The sequence below is a fragment of the Amphibalanus amphitrite genome, unplaced genomic scaffold (assembly GCF_019059575.1).
Source record: "Amphibalanus amphitrite isolate SeventyFive unplaced genomic scaffold, NRLGWU_Aamphi_draft 000309F_arrow, whole genome shotgun sequence".
NCBI lineage: Eukaryota > Metazoa > Arthropoda > Thecostraca > Balanomorpha > Balanidae > Amphibalanus > Amphibalanus amphitrite.
Window position 1 is genome coordinate 551482 of NW_024881804.1, and position 21307 is coordinate 572788.

A 21307-nucleotide genomic window follows, 5' to 3' on the forward strand; every position below is an offset into this window, starting at 1 on the left:
CTCCTGCAGACGTAGGTGAGAAAACGCCACGTGTGTGGGAAAACGCAATGCAGTTCTTTACAACCTAATGTAGCATCCCAGTAAACATGCCGACGTCGGCCCGACGTCGGCCGACGTCGGGGTGACGTCGGCAACTCGGCATCGGCATGCCGACGTCGGTCCGACGTCGGTCCAACCTCGGCACGACGTCGGCTGGATGTCGGATATGCCCGCATGTTCCGACGTCCAGCCGAGGCCCAGCCGATGTCGGGCCGACGTCGGACCGAGATCAATTGCTGAGGTCCAGCCGACGTCGGGCCGACGTCGGGGCGACGTCGGACCGACATCGGCCGCTGTTTTGACCGTTAAAATAATATAAAATACATGTTTCATGCTTCATAAAGAGCTTCTGTATTCAAAATATCCTCAGGAAACTCAAATCTTCCTCCACGCCGCAACCCCCTGATCCGGACTGGACGGGAAACTTTATCCCATTTGGGATTGCCCGTAAGCCGAGCTCGCCCGTAGCCGGGAGCGGTGAGTGCTTGGGGGCTGCTCGGCCTATCCTTTGGTCAGGCTCAGCCCCGGCAACTCACCAGGGCCGGGCCCAGTTCATATAGAAAGGCCAGTCGGCAAGTGTCACTTTGCCAAAGTGCCACTTATCAAAGGGACGCTTTGGGAAACGTTGGTGCAGGTGTGTAAGAGTGGCTATATGAATCCATTGTGGGGTCGCCCTTTCCAATAAGTGTCACGTAACAGCAATGGGACCAGGGACTCTATATGAACTGGACCCAGGGTGCTCGCCAAGAAGACCAATGTCTCCATCCTATGATCCTTCCGGCTCTGAAATGGTCTTGTCAGACCGAAAGGGCATTACCCAAAAAAAACAAACCGAATTTGTTAGTTGGGTGCGTGGTGTAGTGGTTAGCGCACTAACCTCGCGTTCGAATGACACGGGGTTCGAATCCCATCGCCGGCTGACGCTTTTGGCGTGTTGTCCCAGTAAACGTGCCGACGTCGGCGACTGGGGGGCTCGAATCCCGCCGCCGGTTGATACTTTTGGCCCGTTGTCCCAATAAACATGCCGACGTCGGCCCCGTCGGTCCAACGACAAACGATCTCGTCAACCTCGGCAAACGATCTCGGCCCGACGTCGGCTCGACGTCGGCTGGACTTCGGCTGGACGTCGGAACATGCGGGCATATCCGACGTCCAGCCGATGTCGGGCCGAGGTTGGACCGACGTTTGGCCGACGTCGGGCCGAGCCTCGGCCCGACATCGGGCCGACGTCGTCATGTTTACTGGGATGTGGTTGTGATTTCTCGCGTTCAACTTCATCAAAGTCAATTAAAACGGTCTCTGTAACGGTCTAAGCCTTGAGAAAATGTGGAAAATTGGAAAGTAAAAATATTTTTGCTTGAGGAGTGTGCATGAAACGCACGGCATTTTATGAGCGAGGCGAGCGCCTCAATTACTGAACATCCTCCAATTCCGGATATGTAGGTATATAATATAATAGTGGGGAATAAATGTCTCGTTATCGGAATTCCACTATCTGGCAACTAGCCCTATGTAAACGCGGTTATTATATGTTTCACTAGGAAACGAGCGCAATTGTACTTTTAGCCAGAAAATAAATGCTTGGGTAATTCTGGGACACTCTGTATTAATTGGAGGAATAGGACTTAGGAGGAAATGCGATTGCAAATCGATCCACATCCCTGTGTTAGCCAATGACGCCTTTGGGGCCGAGGTTGGGGGGTATTCAGTTTAGCCTTTTTGTTTTTCTGTGATATCTCCGGCACCGGCACTGTGAAAGATATTGGCTCCTTCAGATGAGTGCCTACTCCAGTCACTATTTATATCCAGTAGCCAGTAGCCACTCAGATGATTTGGGATCAATCAGGTGATAAGCGTACTTTCAGACGACCAGGGGCTCCCAGTCGACCAGGGGTTCCCAGGCGACCAGGTCCTCCAGATGACTAGGGGCCCCACTGCCCCAGGCGACCAGGGCCCTCCAGGCGACCAAGGGCCAATGCGATCAGGTCCCCAAAGCGATCAGGGGCCCCCAGGCGATCAGGGGGCCCCCATGCGACCAGGGGGCCCCATGCGACCAGGCCCCCGGCTACCAGGGGCCCCCAGGTGACCAGGGGCCCTCTAGGTGACCAGCGGCCCTCAGGCGATCAGGGGCCCCCAGGCGACCAGGGGATCCCAGGCTACCAGGGGCCCAAGGCGACCAGGGTCCCCCAGGCGACTAGGGGCGACCGGGGGCCCCAGGCAACCAGGGGCCCCATGCGACCAGGCCCCCGGCTACCAGGGGCCCCCTGGGCGACTAGGTACCCCCAGGCGATCAGGGGCCTCAATATCATGCAACCAGAGGCCCCCCATGCGACTAGGGCCCCCTAGGCGACTAGGGGCCACAGACTATCAGGGGCCCATACGACCAGGCCCCCGGCTATCAGGGCCCCTAGGCAACTAGGGGCCCCCAGTCGATCAGGGGCCTCATGCGACCAGAGGCCCCCCATGCGACCAGGGCCCCATAGGCGACTAGGGGCCACAGGCTATCAGGGGCCCCCATGAGACCAGGCCCCCGGCTACCAGAGGCCCCCTATAGGCGACCAGGGGCCCAGGAAACTGGGGGCCCTTGGATGACTGCAGGGGCCCCTCGGGTACCCAGGGCACATAAATGAAACTTTAATATCAATTTTTCTTCCGAGTAAAAGACGTGTTATCCAGTGTTTAAAAAATATCCTGGGGCCTGAGGGGCCCCCTGAGCGCCTTCGGCGCTCAGGGGGGGGGGGCCTTGGCCCCCGTGGCCCCCCCTTGGGTACGTCACTGCACATATTACATGTACTGCAGGAAATGCTGCCTCATCCTAAGGTGGGACAGAAGCCATAAGCCATGGCAAGCTGTAGGATGACAAGTCGTGTGCCGTGTGGTGAATGGTGATGGTCAATGATTTGGGCCTCTATTGGACGTAATATTTACGCTACAAATTTTATAACGATACAAAATTGTTATAATTAGCTACACATAAGTGCTGAACAAAATACTTATGTGAAAAGGTTTCAAAAACTCATCATAATGTCATATTGATCAATTGACATCATGAAAATATGCCTAGTTCGGAATATAATGGACTAATTAGTGGTGATTTTGTTTTATATGTCAAAGACCCATTATCATTTTATTTGTTGAATATTATGTTACGGAAAGTCGCCGTAACTTATGAAATTCACATCGTTTTGATAAAGTACATACATATTTACTCAGACACGGAATTATCACAGCATTGTAGCCACAAACAGTTTTCACTTTGTGTTTTCTACACCTGTAGGTAAGTGTACAATGTTTGACCTAGACAAATGCCTGACATTGGTTCAATCACCTTTCCAGCACAAGTTACTACTATTCCAAGTCTACTTCGTGGTGCCATCATCAGGGTGGGCCCAAACACTATTATCCTTCCGGCCGGAGTCGGTGACAGCGAGCTGACGGAGCTGCGGAGCTCACGGGAGACTGTGGAGCGGCTGTCAGTCTCCGCCGCCGACCTCCCGCTACTGAGGGAGCAGCTGCCGGAGTGCCTCCAGCGCCTCAATGTCAGAGGTGAGATACCACGGATCATACATGTAATGCCGGTATAATGGACAATGCACATGGATATACAAATGAACAGGGAGACAGACGGCAAATGGACGAACCGTTCGAATTCAGCCAACATCTTACAGCCTTGTTTGTGTTATATGGTATTGTTAGAGTGATGCAATGCATGCATTTGCATATAGTGTGAGCATCAAGTGCATGCATGAAATATTATTGTAGCAATTATGGTAATTTGAAATGGTTTCATTGCAACCACTGCGAACCATATATTTATGTTGTCTACCAATCTGATCCGTTACTATACCATGACTGGCTGCCCAGTGCCTAGGCCAATGTGCCTTGCAAAAATCGTAATACTTATGTTGCTCATATTTGCATATTTACGTATGTATGCTGTTGCTAAAAATATCGTTGTGCAGCCGCTCGGATGTGTTAGTGCTGGCTGTGTCAGTGTCTGACACTCTGGTGTCAGTGGTGCAGCGGGGAGCTGGCGGCAGCTCTGTCCGACTGCAGTCAGCTGACACAGCTCTGTCCGACAGGGCCGGAGGTGACGGAGCCGAGGTGGCCGGAACGGGACGAGGATGATGATCTGTCAGTGTCGCTCCAGGGGGTGGCTGCCGATCACCTGGCTGACCTGGGACGGACGGTCGGACGACTGGAGATATACGGTGAGCAGCGGCAGCACGGACAGGCCGCTGATATACCAGCTCAGCGAATGGCGGACACCGAGTAACGGTTTGCCGTTGTCGAACCTCATGGAGACCTAGCTGTGATACATAGCCAATATGCTTTGCGAAATAATGAAGTCAATTGAGCTGAAAAATGGAGGACTGTTCACTCAGTGACATATTCGTTCAGAGTTAGTTGATCATACTCATAACAATTGTGTTGCACTGTTTAATGAAGTTCAATGCATTTGTTAAGTGAGACTGAAGAGTCATGTCTTAATAGTTAATACCCAGGTAAATGCTTATTTGAAATTGTTTAACGGACTTTCACTGGGTAGTGGGTAAAAGTTATTATTGGTCCCGGTACTCCGACTTGTATGGAAAAGTCTTCGATGGGGCACACATAGGTTTAAAACAGACAAAATTTAAACCTATGTGTGCCCCATCGAAGACTTTTCCATACAAGTCGGAGTACCGGGACCAATAATAACTTTTACCCACTACCCAGTGAAAGTCCGTTAAACAATTTCAAATATCAATGCATTTGCTTAACTGATTGCATATATCATATCCCTCGCCCTGGCAGGGGGGGGGGGTCGATGCGACCCCCCCCTAAGGTTTTTCGAAGATAGCGTAAAAACGGCGGCGCGCAGCGCCGCCAAATTTGGCACAGCCTATGGGGCAACCTTTTTACATATGACCTGAAAATTTCAGGTCCGGGTGACCTTGGGTCAGGTCACCAGGTCAGAAAAACCGGTACAAGGTCATGGTCAAATTTCAATTTTCTTTTTGCACCTGTCCAACTCACAGTTTTGCACTGATTTCCTTCAAACTTTCAGGATGTGCTAAGTTCACCGAGTTGTATAACATATAGTTCGGGTTTTTTGAGGTCACTGACCTGAGGTCAGTTAGAGGTCATTACGTCGTAATGTTAAGCCTATGGGAAAATACTAAATTCGGAAAATACTGGAGATATCCGCTTCGTTCTATCACTTTTGTGCTTTGAAACCACAGTACTTAACAGCAGGTCACTTGGTGCTTCTTTGTTTGGTGTACTTATCCATGGGTCAGGTCAAATGAGGTCAACTGAGGTCAAATGACGTTTTTGCCAATAACTTGGCACATAATGACGCTAGAGCTTAAAAAATGGTATCATTGTGTTCCTGGTGATTAGCCGAATCGAATGATATGCGATATGATGCAATTTGGTTAACTTTAACTTAATTTATTAATTTAAGTTTACTTAAAATTTAAGAAAAACTTTAAGTACCTTTCAGCAAGCTAAAAAGTATATCATTCGACGCGCCTTGACGTGCTGAGTTCACTGGTGCTTTTCTTTTTGCTCTATCTTAATTAGATCAAAAGTTATAAGCGAAAAACTTTTGACCTGTTTTTAGCGAAATTTTTACATTTATACCCCCCAAAACCCCCCTAAATATTGACCTAGAGCAACCAAATTTGCACAGGGGCGAGAACTCCAGGGGGCCCACCTACCTACCAAATTTGGTATTTCTAGGTGCCATAGGAGCCAATCGCGAGGGGGGGGGTCGCATCGACCCCCCCCCCCCCCTGCCAGGCCGTGTTATGAAAAATGCCCTGCCAGGGCGAGGGATATAATAGCACTGTTTTACCATTGTCTACTGTGTCCATAAAACCATGTGAATTATCAGGTGTTTTTTCGTTTTGTCATATATCGACATGTATTACAGCTAACTGATCCTGTCTGTATGTGTGTCTGTGTGTTTTCCAGACTGTCCTGATCACACGGCCGGCAGCCTGGAGCCCCTCACCAGGTGCCGTGGGCTGCAGGACCTATCAGTCACCGCCGCCGACCTCCCGCTACTGAGGGGGCAGCTGCCGGAGGGCCTCAGGTGCCTCAATGTCAGAGGTGAGATACAGCAGATCACACATGTAATGCCGGTATATGCAAATGAACAGGGGAGACGGCAAATGGACGAACTGATCAGCCTCAACTAGCAAGTTTCATCGTTAATCGTGTATATTACTCGTCTCGTATTGTGGTGAGAGGGGGAAGGGGTTCAATGGATGCCCTTCGATAGTGTCCATGCTTGAGGCATATGCGTGGAATATTAGTGTAACGTCACGGGGTGATTTAACCCTCGCCCTGGCAGGGCATTTTTCATAACACGGCCTGGCAGGGGGGGGGTCGATGCGACCCCCCCCCCCTCGCGATTGGCTCCTATGGCACCTAGAAACACCAAATTTGGTAGGTAGTTGGGCCCCCTGGAGTTCTCGCCCCTGTGCAAATTTGGTTGATCTAGGTCGATATTTAGGGGGGTTTTGGGGGGTATAAATGTAAAAATTTCGCTAAAAACAGGTCAAAAGTTTTTCGCTTATAACTTTTGATCTAATTGAGATAAAGCAAAAAGAAAAGCACCAGTGAACTCAGCACGTCAAGGCGCGTCGAATGATATACTTTTTAGCTTGCTTAAGTGTACTTAAATTTTTTCTTAAATTTTAAGTAAACTTAAATTAATTAATTAAGTTCAAGTTAACCAAATTGCATCATATCGCATATCATTCGATTCGGCTCATCACCAGGAACACAATGATACCATTTTTTAAGCTCTAGCGTCATTATGTGCCAAGTTATTGGCAAAAACGTCATTTGACCTCAGTTGACCTCATTTGACCTGACCCATGGATAATTACACCAAACAAAGAAGCACCAAGTGACCTCCTGTTAAGAACTGTGGTTTCAAAGCACAAAAGTGATAGAACGAAGCGGATATCTTCAGTATTTTCCGAATTTACTACTTTCCCATAGGCTTAACATTATAACGTAATGACCTCTAACTGACCTCAGGTCAGTGACATCCAAAAAACCGGAATATATGTTATACAACTTGGTGAACTTAGCACATCCTGAAAGTTTGAAGGAAATCGGTCCAAAACTGTGAGTTGGACAGGTGCATAAAGAAAATTGAAATTTGACCATGACCTTGTACCGGTTTTTCTGACCTGGTGACCTGACCCAAGGTCACCCGGACCTGAAATTTTCAGGTCATATGTAAAAAGGTTGCCCCATAGGCTGTGCCAAATTTGGCGGCGCTGCGCGCCGCCGTTTTTACGCTATCTTCGAAAAACCTTAGGGGGGGGTCGCATCGACCCCCCCCCCCTGCCAGGGCGAGGGTTAAAAGTTGAGGTACTAGCGATAGTTGCATTGTCACAAGCAGCAAATTTCCGAACAAACGTATTGAGTATTAGTGCGAATTCGGCATCCGGAAAATCAGGGATAATTTTCTGGGATCAACGGGATCATTCGGTGTTTTAGGCTGACACCGTGCACAACGCACATGCCAATGAGTAAAAGAGCCATTACTGAAGCAAAAGCAATATAAAAATATGACTTATTGCATCGATAGTCCTTGCAATACCAAATTATTACCGGTGATCCCGGATAATTATCCCTCATTTTCCGGATGTCGAACGCACGCCTGATCGACAACTGACACTGACTGACTACATAGATAGCTCGCTGACGACGGGTCTGAGCAGACTGACGAGACTGACTGGCCGCGGCCCTGGAGCGGCGGTTATACAGAGTATAGGTGGCGCCACGATCGAAGGCGGCCAGCACGGGAATGCAGGCATTGTTACGATTAGAGAGCAAGTATTTCAATGGGGAATGATTATTAGATATAGTGCAACCAATGAGAGTAGCATAAGAAGTTTCATAGACTACTGTATTACGCATATACTTTTCGCATATACGTATTATGTTCATATTCACATTCTACATATGACTGCTGCTGCTAAAAAATTGCTGTGCGGCCGCTCGTCTGTTTCAATGCTGACTGTGTCAGTGTCTGACACTCTGGTGTCAGTGGTGCAGCGGGGAGCTGGCGGCAGCTCTGTCCGACTGCAGTCAGCTGACACAGCTCTGTCCGACAGGGCCGGAGGTGACGGAGTCGAGGTGGCCGGAACGGTACGAGTATGGTCTGTCAGTGTCGCTCCAGGGGGTGGCTGCCGACACCATCAGTCACCTGGCTGACCTGGGACGGACGGTCAACCGACTGGAGATATACGGTGAGCAGCGGCAGCACGGACCGGCCCCCGCCGAAGTTAGTTGGTAGCACTGCTGCTCCACGGCGTACATTTCCTACCAGCCCATAGGGTTTACATGTTAAATGGCCTGTTTTCGGCGAGCGATATCTCGGTCAACCTTTGAAGGAATCAATGGTTCTTAGTCTCAAATGATAGATCGATGAATTTTCTTTCGACAATTCCTCTACCATTTTTCACGAAACCCAGCCGATCTTCTACGGCGTACAGGGTAAAGATTTCTCTGCACGCCAGCACCCGCGATCCGCCTCTCCGATCGTCGGCGCGCGGTCCTCGGTAGCGCAGTCGGTAGCGTATCGGGCTACGGATCCGAGGGTCGTGAGTTCGAATCCTGGGAGCGCCGTGTGATTTCGGCTAGAATTGAATGATGTAGAATCATGAATGTTTGCGTAATCAATTATTAATAGCTAATTGAATGTATCTGCGCACTAATCGGCCCCTAAAACCTGTTATTTAAGAAATTTAAGAAATGATTGTCACGTGCGCGTCACGACTGCCAACCATAAGCGCTACCATATTCTAGTTTGAACCAACTTTTTGCTAGTCCCGACCACATATAGTAGGTTTTCTAGTAGTTATACTAGAAATTCCTACCAAAGTTCGTCCTACCCTTCACTCAATATACCCTGGCACGGACAGGCCGCTGATATGTACGAGATCAGCGAATGGCGGACACCGCGTAACGGTGTGCCATTGTCGGACCTTATGGAGACAGGTGCGATACATAGCCAATGTGCTTTGCGAAACAATGAAGCTAATTGAGCTCCAAAATGGAGGACTGTTCAGTCAGTGACATATTCGCTCATAGTTAGTTGAACATACCTACATATTGCGATTGAAATGCAATGTTCAATGCACTTCAATGCATTGGCTGAACTGATTGCATATCCATAGATAACATGAACATTCATGTTATCATGTTCATTCATTCATGTTATCACATTCATTCATGTTTATATGGCATATCATATGGTACCACTGTTATACCATGGCTTACATGCGAATAAAACCATGCGAATTAATAGCTGTTTCGTTTTTTCCATATATCGACATGTATTTCTGCCGACTGATCCTGTCTGTATGTGTGTCTGTGTGTTTTCCAGACTGTCCTGATCTCACGACCGGCAGCCTGGAGCCCCTCACCAGGTACCCTGATCTGGGGCGTCTCACCCTGTCCGGCGGCGTCCCTGACACCGTGAGCCTGGAGCCCCTCACCAGGTGCACTAAGCTGCTCAGTCTCACCCTGTCCGGCAGCGTCCCTGACGCCGTGCTGGACAGTCTCAGCGGCTGGCCCGGGCTGTACAGGCTTACACTGGGGGACCTCCAGCGGCCGGCAGAGACGGCCTTCACAGCAGCAGCGTACACCAGGTCAGTCGGCAGACACTGGCGAGGGGTGTCCTGTCAGACACTGACACTTCCACGCTGACACTGACACACTGACACTGACACACTGACACTGACACACTGACACTGACACACTGACACTGACACACTGACACTGGCACACTGACACTGGCACTGACACTGACACACTGACACACTAACACTGACACACTGACACTGACACACTGACACTGACACACTGACACTGACACACTGACACTGACACACTGCTACTGACACACTGACACTGACACACTGACACTGACACTGACACACTGACACTGACGCATTGACACTGACACCAACACACCGACACTGAACTACTGACACACTGACACTGACTCGTACGTCCGGCCGGCTGGTGCCGCTTTATTTGTGTGTGACGGCTCTGCTGCTCTGCTCTGTTACAGACTGGTGAAGTCGTGTCGGCAGCTGCGGTTTCTGTTCCTTCACTGCACGGCAGACACCGGCCGGGCCGTGCTGACCGCCCTAAAGGAGGCGCACCTGCGGTACAGTGATGGCTGGCCCCGTACCATCCATCTCTATGTCCCCGGTAGGTGAGAGGGCGCCGCGCGCCGCGCCTCTGACCAGTCAGTCCCTCACAACAGACGCTGCACGGCGCCACCGGCCTCTCAGACACACACACTCGACCAACGCCGCAGGGCAAGTCACGGACGGTGACGTGACGCGTCACGGCCACCACGGCCGACGGTGACGTCGCGTCAGCCGTCTGTCTTGTGTGTGACGTCACTGGCCGGCGGTGTGTGGACATGGCTGTACCGCTGTCTGTGTGTCTGTCTGTGTGTGAGGTGTCCACCTCAGACGTGTCTCTGCTCTGTCCACAGAGGAGCTGTACGATCAGCTGAAGAGACGGGAAGGCGGTCGGGTCGAAGTGAGGGAGTGGTACCGACCACTACCGACCGTGCAGTGATGAGCTGACTGCAGAGAGGCCGAGCCAGTCGGCCGGGGCCGCCAGCTGACTGCTGCCGTGTGTGCTGCACCAGCCGGCACTGAGAGCGGCGCCGGTCAGCCGGCACACGGCCCCCGTGTCCGCTCTAGTGTAGTCATGTAGTTGTAGTAGTAGTGTAGTGTAGTGATGGAGTTTTAGTAGTAGTAGTGTAGATGTAGTAGTAGCACACGGGTGTGATGTAGTGGGTAATTACCGGGTGGGTATTGTGGGTAATTGGATGGAAGGATGTGACCTGGTGGGTAAATACCGGGCGGGTATTGTGAGTAATTGGACGGGAGATGTGATGTAGTGGGTAATTACCGGGCGGGTATTGTGAGTAATTGGACAGTGAAAAGTGACGTGCTGGAGAGACTACCGATCGTGGCATTACGCTATTCTGTATGTAGAACACATGTCTCTGACCGTCCGACTCGGTTCACCGCGCCTGGTCCCGGCGGCACGGCCGGCCTCGGTCACGTGACCGTCCCCCCGGTGCAGTCGGACGGCTCGGTCACGTGACCGCTCCCCCGGGTCTGGCTGCACCTCGGCTCGGCGGTGCTGAGCGCCGTGCTGAGCGTGTTGTGACACGTCCCACACGGACAGCTCTACTCGACTACTGGCTAGCTGCCGTCCGAGCTGGCAGTATCCACGCGGTGCCAGTTCAGACGGCGGCCGGCCGCGCCGCGCCCGCCCGCTCCGGTCCCGGCCGGCGGCCGTCACCCGGCCCGGGGCGGTGACCGGTCCGTCAGCTGACCATTGGTCCGTCAGCTGATTTTGATCCGTCAGCTGATTGATCCGTCAGCTGATTGGTCCGTCAGCTGATTGGTCCGTCAGCTGATTAGTCCGTCAGCTGATTGATCAGTCAGCTGATTGGTCAGTCAGCTGATTGGTCCGTCAGCTGATTGGTCCGTCAGCTGATTGGTCAGTCAGCCGCCCCGCTCTCCACCGGCGGAGCCCGGCGCACGCCGAGACTCGAGACGTCAAACACAATGTCTATAGGTTTAGGCTGGGTTTAGGTTTAATCGGATGGTCCTGATGTAGACCATGTGTCTATTCTACTCTGTGTCTGCTAATAACACGACATGATTCGCTTGAGCTGTACCATCTGTGGCCTTCAATAAACCAATGAGCAGTGTGCCGAGTGTTTGTCCGGCTGCACCGTCCGCCCCGCCCCGCTGTGAACCGCCATTTTCCGCCCCGCCCCGCTGTGAACCGTCATTTTCCGCCCCGCCCCGCTGTGAACCGTCATTTTCCGCCCCGCCCCGCTGTGAACCGTCATTTTCCGCCCCGCCCCGCTGTGAACCGTCATTTTCCGCCCCGCTCCGCTGTGAGCCGTCATTTTCCGCCCCGCCCCGCGCGGTCACAGACAGTCCGCCCCGGCGGAGCGGAGCGGCAGTCTCCGTACACCGTCTCCGTACCCGTCATATACGGACCGTACAGCAGCCGTACTCACTGCAGACACTGCAGGGACACACACACGGAGATACACGGAGAGACACATCGACACGGACATACACGGAGACACGGACATACACGGTCCCCGGCTTCTGCCCGGCCATATCCACTCGAGCTACAGCGAAACAGGTGATGAGTGAAAGTCAGAACTACTCGACTGATGTGGTATTATAATCAGCACCAAGTCCCCCCCCGTCCCGGCCATACAGCGGTGCGGCGCGGCTGCCGAGCAATGTCTGCCGACTGGTGCGGTGCCGCCGGCCGTGGCCGCTCGTCTGTCGGCGGCCTGGACTGCAGCCGGTGGCCGAGCTGCCGGTCCCGGCGACTCGCTGCCGGCTGGGCTGACCGCCGTCAGTCACCTGAGCGGTGCTGGCCGGCCCGAGCCGGGACTGCGGCGCGCCGCGGCACCTCAGCGACGCACCCTCTGGGACACTGAGCGGCGCGCACCGGTGGGACGGTCTCTGCCGACTGTCCCTACCCCATGAGTGGGACCGGTGGGACTGTCTCTGCCGACTGTCCCTACCCCATGAGTGGGACCGCTGGGACTGTCTCTCCCGACTGTCCCTACCCCATGAGTGGGACCGGTGGCACTGTCTCTGCCGACTGTCCCTACCCCATGAGTGGGACCGGTGGGACTGTCCCTGTCGACTGTCCCTACCCCAGGAGTGGGACCGGTGGGACTGTCTCTGCCGACTGTCCCTACCCCATGAGTGGGACCGGTGGGACTGTCTCTGCCGACTGTCCCTACCCCATGAGTGGGACCGGTGGGACTGTCTCTGCCGACTGTCCCTACCCCATGAGTGGGACCGGTGGGACTGTCTCTGCCGACTGTCCCTACCCCAGGAGTGGGACCGGTGGGACTGTCTCTGCCGACTGTCCCCACCCCATGAGTGAGACCAGTGGGACTGTCTCTGCCGACTGTCCCTACCCCATGAGTGGGACCGGTGGGACTGTCTCTGTCCCTACCCCAGGAGTGGGACCAGTGGGACTGTCTCTGACGACTGTCCCTATCCCATGAGTGGGACCGGTGGGACGGTCTCTGTCCCTACCCCATGGTGGGACTGTCTCTGCCGACTGTCCCTACCCCATGAGTGGGACCGGTGGGACAGTCTGCCGACTGTCCCTACCCCATGAGTGGGACCGGTGGGACTGTCTCTGCCGACTGTCCCTACCCCAGGAGTGGGACCGGTGGGACTGTCTCTGCCGACTGTCCCCACCCCATGAGTGAGACCAGTGGGACTGTCTCTGCCGACTGTCCCTACCCCATGAGTGGGACCGGTGGGACTGTCTCTGTCCCTACCCCAGGAGTGGGACCAGTGGGACTGTCTCTGACGACTGTCCCTATCCCATGAGTGGGACCGGTGGGACTGTCTCTGCCGACTGTCCCTACCCCATGAGTGGGACCGCTGGGACTGTCTCTCCCGACTGTCCCTACCCCATGAGTGGGACCGGTGGCACTGTCTCTGCCGACTGTCCCTACCCCATGAGTGGGACCGGTGGGACTGTCCCTGTCGACTGTCCCTACCCCAGGAGTGGGACCGGTGGGACTGTCTCTGCCGACTGTCCCTACCCCATGAGTGGGACCGGTGGGACTGTCTCTGCCGACTGTCCCTACCCCATGAGTGGGACCGGTGGGACTGTCTCTGCCGACTGTCCCTACCCCATGAGTGGGACCGGTGGGACTGTCTCTGCCGACTGTCCCTACCCCAGGAGTGGGACCGGTGGGACTGTCTCTGCCGACTGTCCCCACCCCATGAGTGAGACCAGTGGGACTGTCTCTGCCGACTGTCCCTACCCCATGAGTGGGACCGGTGGGACTGTCTCTGTCCCTACCCCAGGAGTGGGACCAGTGGGACTGTCTCTGACGACTGTCCCTATCCCATGAGTGGGACCGGTGGGACGGTCTCTGTCCCTACCCCATGGTGGGACTGTCTCTGCCGACTGTCCCTACCCCATGAGTGGGACCGGTGGGACTGTCTGCCGACTGTCCCTACCCCATGAGTGGGACCGGTGGGACTGTCTCTGCCGACTGTCCCTACCCCAGGAGTGGGACCGGTGGGACTGTCTCTGCCGACTGTCCCCACCCCATGAGTGAGACCAGTGGGACTGTCTCTGCCGACTGTCCCTACCCCATGAGTGGGACCGGTGGGACTGTCTCTGTCCCTACCCCAGGAGTGGGACCAGTGGGACTGTCTCTGACGACTGTCCCTATCCCATGAGTGGGACCGGTGGGACGGTCTCTGTCCCTACCCCATGGTGGGACTGTCTCTGCCGACTGTCCCTACCCCATGAGTGGGACCGGTGGGACTGTCTGCCGACTGTCCCCATCCCATGAGTGGGACCGGTGGGACTATCTCTGCCGACTGTCCCTACTGCATGAGTGGGACCGGTGGGACTTTTTCTGCTGACTGTCCCTATCCCATGAGTGGGACCGGTGGGACTGTCTCTGCCGACTGTCCCTACCCCAGGAGTGGGACCGGTGGGACTGTCTCTGCCGACTGTCCCTACCCCATAAGTGGGACCGGTGGGACTGTCTCTGCCGACTGTCCCTACCCCATGCGTGGGACCGGAGGGAGTGTCTCTTTCGACTGTCCCTACCCCATGAGTGGGACCGGTGGGACTGTCTCTGCCGACTGTCCCTACCCCATGAGTGGGACCGGTGGGACTGTCTCTGACGACTGTCCCTACCCCATGAGTGGGACCGGTGGGACTGTCTCTGCCGACTGTCCCTACCCCATGAGTGGGACCGGTGGAGCTGTCTCTGACGACTGTCCCCATCCCATGAGTGGGACCGGTGGGACTGTCTCTGCCGGCTTTCCCTACCCCATGAGTGGGACCGGTGGGACTGTCTCTGCCGACTGTCCTTACCCCATGAGTTGGACCGGTGGGACTGTCTCTGCCGACTGTCCCTACCCCAGGAGTGGGACGGTGGGACTGTCTCTGCCGACTGTCCCTACCCCATGAGTGGGACCGGTGGGACTGTCTCTGCCGACTGTCCCTACCCCAGGAGTGGGACCGGTGGGACTGTCTCTGCCGACTGTCCCTACCCCATGAGTGGGACCGGTGGGACTGTCTCTGCCGACTGTCCCTACCCCCATGAGTGGGGCCGGTGCAAGACTGTCTCTGCCGACTGTCCCTACCCTATATGTGAGTGTCCGTTTCAGCGGCGGCCGCTGAGCCCCCAACCCTGTCCTACTCCTCTCCCCAGTCCGCTGTGCAGGGTCGCTCGAGGTCACGCGGTCAACTGGGTGTCTTCTCAAATGCACCTTGTATTCGTCGATCGACCTTACACACCACCGTGCACCTGGCTACGACCCGACTCCCCTCCGTGCCGCCGCCGGGGCCGTGGCCGTGCTCCGGCCGTGCCCTGGCCGGGCTCACCGGCTCTGACCCACCGGCCTCAGAGATCTGACACCAACTACCGGCTGGACGAGCCGCCGAGCGGCCTGCCGACCGACCGCTCCCGTATGGCAGCGGGCCGCCGCCAGCTGCACCACCCGACACCGACAACAAGCACCGACACACTGTCACAGCACATCCAGCAGCCGGCTTGTCTCGCTGTCAACCACGGGCACTCGCCTGTCCATCAACGCACTCACAAAATCAACTAATCACCCTCGACTGTCCATCAACGCACTCACAAAACCAACTAATGACCCTAGCCTGTCCATCAACGCACTCACAAAATCAACCAGTCACCTCTCGTCAAATACGCACAAAATAATACCGAGCTCACAACCATTCCCGTATTTATCGTAAAATCCCACCACAGCCGTCACCCCCGTTGCCGTCGTGTGGCCTTTCCGTTGCAGTGCGGGACGATTGTCAGCCCCCGTCGCTGCTGTGGCCAGCGGGCGGCTCCAGCACAGCGGCGAGCGTTACTGGCTGCAGCCGGTGTGTCCGTGCCCACAGCCGGGTGCAGCTGTTGGAGGCCGTGTTGGAGGCCAGTGTGACGTCACACCGCGCGTGCCGTCCCAGTCCGTGTCAGTGTCGGAGTGACAGTGGTCTATATATACAGTGTCAGCTGTGTCCAGCTGCTGGTGCTCCGACTGTCAGCTGAACTGACACACTGACACTGCAGCCCCTGACAGTGTCAGACCGGCCCCCGGTCAGTGTCAGCTGCCGGCACGGAGAGCGGTCCGGTGACACTCCCAGCTGCAGCCCCCTCCCCGTGGCTGGTGCCGCTGCAGTCTTATTGTGCCGGTGGTCAGCTCCGTCAGAATCCACCACAAACAGCTGCCGTCACTCCTCTGCCGCCGCTCCGACACTCTATTCCGGCAGCCGGACACCAAACAGCTGCAGTGGCTAGCAGTGCATTCACTCCACATGGACACACCGCTCGGAACGTCTCGCCAGACGGACCCGTCTCGGCCGGAGGGGGCGGTGAGGGGGGCGCGGCCGATCGGACAGACGGCCACAGCGAGACGCGCCACGGCCGGCCCGGCCCGGCCGAGGGACTCAGCCCGCCGGAAACGGAACACACCGTGCACGGCTGGACGATAGCCAGACGCTGCACTGGTCAGGCCGGGCCGGCGGCGGCGTGCCATCGGCCTCCCCGTACTGACCACTCACTCACATACAACAGGCTTAGCGAGCGGTAGATGGACTCACGGGTACGTCTGATCGTAGTTGACATGCCCACTGTATCGCCTGTGGCATAACGATACACATCACAGTTTTGGTATGAGACTGCAATTTGAAGCACGTCTATGCTTATGTAATACTTGATTTTCTTTTTGTCATATGGATGGGTCCCAAAGACAATAAAATGCAGCCTCTGAAGATACGCTTTTCCTTATAAGAGTCATATTAACCCTCGCCCCGTTGGGGGGGGGGGCATTTTGGCCCCCCCCCTGTGGTTTTTCCTGAATAGCAAGAAAACGGCGCGCCGCCAAATTTTCAGTACCTTCCCGGGCATCAATTTGACACCTTCACACCAAATTTCAAGTCTTAGGTCACCTTAGGTCAGGAGTTATTGAGGTCAAACTGAGGTCATGTTCGAGCAAAAATGAGCAAAAAACATGCAATCTTGAAACGCTCACCAAATCTACAGTTATCAAGCAATTTCAAAGTTCTTTATATGGTCTAGTAGACAAAAAGCGGCGCTACAAAACTGCTATCTCGGATTTTCAAAATTTTTGGTTTTTGACCAAAAAAAATCAAAAAATTGATTTTTTTAGAAAAACTTTGAAAAAATCCAAAAAAATTTCGAATTTCGAAAAAACCGGAATACATGTGATAGTCCCAGCGCTCTTCTATATACATACCAAATTTCAGATCGATATCTCGTTTTTTGGCCAAGTTATAGCGAAAAAACTGTTCAAAAATGATGACGTCAAATTTTTGAACTCAATTTTTAGCAATTCTAGACAACGTACGGCAAAACAAAGACCACCATTGAACTCCCCGTGACGAGCTGCATCGATTCGATACCCATTTTATGCAAAAATGTTAACTTTGAAATTTGACCTAATTTGACCTGACCTTGACCTGACCTTGACCTGACCTTGACCAAAACGTGATCTAAGCTGGCCCCAAAGGCTGCCTGACCCATATAATCGCATTTGTCATGTAAAATGGACCATAAAACATGTATCACACGACACTTTCATATTGTGACCCCCCCGTGACCTGACCTCTGTGACCTGACCTGGTATCAGTGACCTCAAATAGCAAAATATGTGTTTGAAGAACATTCCCCCATCGATGATTTTCAATGAAATGCATTTTACTCGATTTTACAACGCATTTCTTGAAGTGCCTGTAAACGGTGAAAATTGGACCTTTGACCTGACCTGTGACGTCATCGGTTTGACCTAGGTCAATAAAATTGGGTCACAAGGTAGTTCCCCGTTGGGGCTATCCAACGCCGTTTACCGCTTGTCGCTATGTTGCGTGGTTCTCGAGATCTTAGGGGGGGGCCAAAATGGCCCCCCCCAACCGGGCGCGTTGCTCGGCAGAGCCCAACGGGGCGCGGGTTAATAAATGGCATATCTGTGCATATCAGGGGTGGAGAATTAGGGGTTTTGGGGGTGCTCGAGCACGCCCCTGAAATTCAAAGGTTACCACGTAATATTGCTCCAATGGTTGCTTGCATTTCATCTGAGACACAAGCTGATTTGCGTTAGTCGCGAGGATAGTGATGCTGTCGAAAAGCGTGCTTATATGTATGTGCTTTACTGCGCAATGATTTGAGTCTGCCACTCACCAGCTGCTGGAAAAGCACCCCCTGGTATTATGACAATGCTCCACCTAGATGGTGCATATATTTTTATTGATGCTATGTGAATGCTGAACAGCCATATGCATTTCATGAATGCCAATTTATTAGTTACGTATTCTTCTTAGCTCCTCGCAAACAGCATAGCTATGAGAATATAAATAAAAATTAATAATTTCATGGACTTTTCTCCTCGGCTACCTATCATCAGCGAAAATGAATGATGCGAAAATTACTCTTTATTGTTGTAGTAAAAAGTAATTCTTACAAACAAAGAAGTGTGATTTCCTAACAAAAACACGGATTGGAGTCTCAAAACTATGCGGACAGATAGAACCAGAAGCCGCCACTGGTCCTGCGGCTACGCTCGGTCGGCGCCGCGTCCACTTACCAGGAGGTGGAGCGTCCCGGCCAAGGCGGCCAAAAGACGGCGCGGCCCAGGCAGCTGGCCAATCAGCAGACGCCTCTGCGGCACGCGCACCACGCACAGACCAATCAGCAGAAGATTCCGCGGCACGTGCGCCACGCACAGACCAATCAGCAAAAGATTCCGCGGCACGGGCGCTACGCACAGACCAATCAGCAGACGCCTCTGCGGCACACGCGCCACGCACAGACCAATCAGCAGATGCCTCTGCGGCTCGCGCGCCACGCACAGACCAATCAGCAGACACCTCTGCGGCTCTCGCGCTACGCACGGACCAATCAGCAGCGCCTCCAGCGACTGGCTCCGGCTGGCCGCTGGAAAATGGCCGTAGAAAAGAGGCACACCCGCCGACACCTTAGGGCTGGTCAGTGGCGTTCGGTGGTGTGGTGGCAGCACGGCACGGGGTGGGGCCGGGATGACATGTCGTAGACGAGATGGTCCCGCTATTCGCGAAAAACCTCAGGGGGGGGGGGCGGATATCCGCCCCTCCCCCGTCGGTGCGCGTGTTAAATGCTTTTAAGACAGGCTGACGAAGAAAGACGAACGTCTTTCGAAAGCTCCCGTAACTAATAAACGAAGCTGGTGTTTTGAATATTTTTATGCTAGAATGTCTCTGTCCAGCTAAACAATAATTTTATAACTACATGAAGTACCAAAAGAATACGAACGGTGTTAGTCATCCCCGAGACACTGCCACTATAAAAAAATAGATTTTGTTTCGGAATCTTTCCATGCACCTTCCAGATACCCGTAAATTTTGTGGATACTGCGGACAAGTTACATAGGTGTCATTCATCGAGCCGGAATATCCATGGGGAGTCTAACACCCCCAATATCCTCGATACATTATCCTGGGGAACTCAAAGGTGTCGGTATTAGCAGAACGTACACTATTTGAGGTGTTTCAGGGGTGTCTGACACTGCAGATGTTCACCACAAGTGTTTTACCATTATCTTTTGACACCCTTCATGGGTGTTACCAAGCGATTTACACCTAGCATATCCCTCGCCCTGGCAGGGGGGTCGATGCGACCCCCTAAGGTTTTTCAAAGATAGCGTAAAAACGGCTGCGCGCAGCGCCGCCAAATTTGGCACAGCCTATGGGGCAGTCTTTTTACATATGACCTGAAAATTTCAGGTCCGGGTGACCTTGGGTCAGGTCACCAGGTCAGAAAAACCAGTACAAGGTTATGGTCAAATTTCAATTTTCTTTTTGCAGCTGTCCAACTCACAGTTTTTGACTGATTTCCTTCAAACTTTCAGGATGTGCTAAGTTCACCGAGTTATATAACATATAGTTCGGTTTTTTAGGTCACTGACCTGAGGTCAGTTAGAGGTCATTACGTCGTAATGTTAAGCCTATGGGAAAATACTAAATTCGGAAAATACTGGAGACATCCGCTTCGTTCTATCACTTTTGTGCTTTAAAACCACAGTACTTAACAGCAGGTCACTTGGTGCTTCTTTGTTTGGTGTACTTATCCATGGGTCAGGTCGAATGAGGTCAACTGAGGTCAAATGACGTTTTTGCCAATAACTTGGCACATAATGACGCTAGAGCTTAAAAATGGTGTCATTGTGTTCCTGCTGATCAGCCAAATCGAATGATATGCGATATGATGCAATTTGGTTAACTTGAACTCAATTGATTAATTAAAGTTTACTTAAAAATTAAGAAAAACTTTAAGTACACTTAAGCAAGCTAAAAAGTATACCATTTGACGCGCCTTGACGTGCTGAGTTCACTGGTGCTTTTCTTTTTGCTCTATCTTAATTAGATCAAAAGTTATGGGCGAAAAAACTTTTGACCTGTTTTTAGCGAAATTTTGACATTTATACCCCCCCCCCCAAATTCCCCCTAAATATTGGCCTAGAGCAACCAAATTTGCACAGGGGCGATAACTCTAGGGGCCCACCTACCTACCAAATTTGGTGTTTCTAGGTGCCATAGGAGCCAATCGCGAGGGGGGGGGGGTTCGCATCGACCCCCCCTGCCAGGCCGTGTTATGAAAAATGCCCTGCCAGGGCGAGGGATATTCCTCAAAAAGTTGTCAAGGGAGTACGATGGTAATATGAACGGTGTTTATCACCCCTAAAACACTGTTGAAATCTGTAAATGGGATTTTTTCTACACCTTCCAGATACCTGTAAAATTATTGTGGGGAGAAATGCTGGCATTATGTAGGTGTCAAATATCAAACTGACACTCTTAAAGGTGTTGGCTTAGTTTTGTACACCTCACAAACTCCCTTTAATAATGAAGTTGACACTTTGCATGGGTGTTTTTGGGGTATCTGACACTCCAAATACACCCTAATAATGCTTATTAGGAGTTATATAAAGATCTGTGAGGCATATGTTAGCAGAACGTACACCCTCACTGGTGTCATAACGGTGTCCGATACCCAAAAAATTCCCCACAGGCATTATTATTTTTTTCAGTGTAACTTCAAAGCTTGACTCAGTCTTTGAAAGGAACGATTTCATTCAAATCGTTAGAGATCTATCTGAGTGCATCCCGGAGACGGCGGTTTCCT

General features: G+C 52.9%; 1 protein-coding gene across 3 annotated transcripts in view; it reads left to right on the top strand.

The window, feature by feature from the left end:
* Nucleotides 1-11803, top strand: part of LOC122388127 — a 73204-nt gene extending 61401 nt beyond the window's left edge. For all 3 annotated transcript variants that reach the window (XM_043378925.1, XM_043378926.1, XM_043378927.1), the window contains 7 exons: nt 3376-3585; nt 4122-4250; nt 6001-6138; nt 8166-8300; nt 9440-9704; nt 10130-10272; nt 10565-11803. In XM_043378925.1, the coding sequence (XP_043234860.1) occupies nt 3376-3585; nt 4122-4250; nt 6001-6138; nt 8166-8300; nt 9440-9704; nt 10130-10272; nt 10565-10650 (1106 nt within the window). In that variant the 3' untranslated portion in view covers nt 10651-11803. The remainder of the gene's footprint in view (nt 1-3375; nt 3586-4121; nt 4251-6000; nt 6139-8165; nt 8301-9439; nt 9705-10129; nt 10273-10564) is intronic.
* Nucleotides 11804-21307: the final 9504 nt, after the last annotated feature.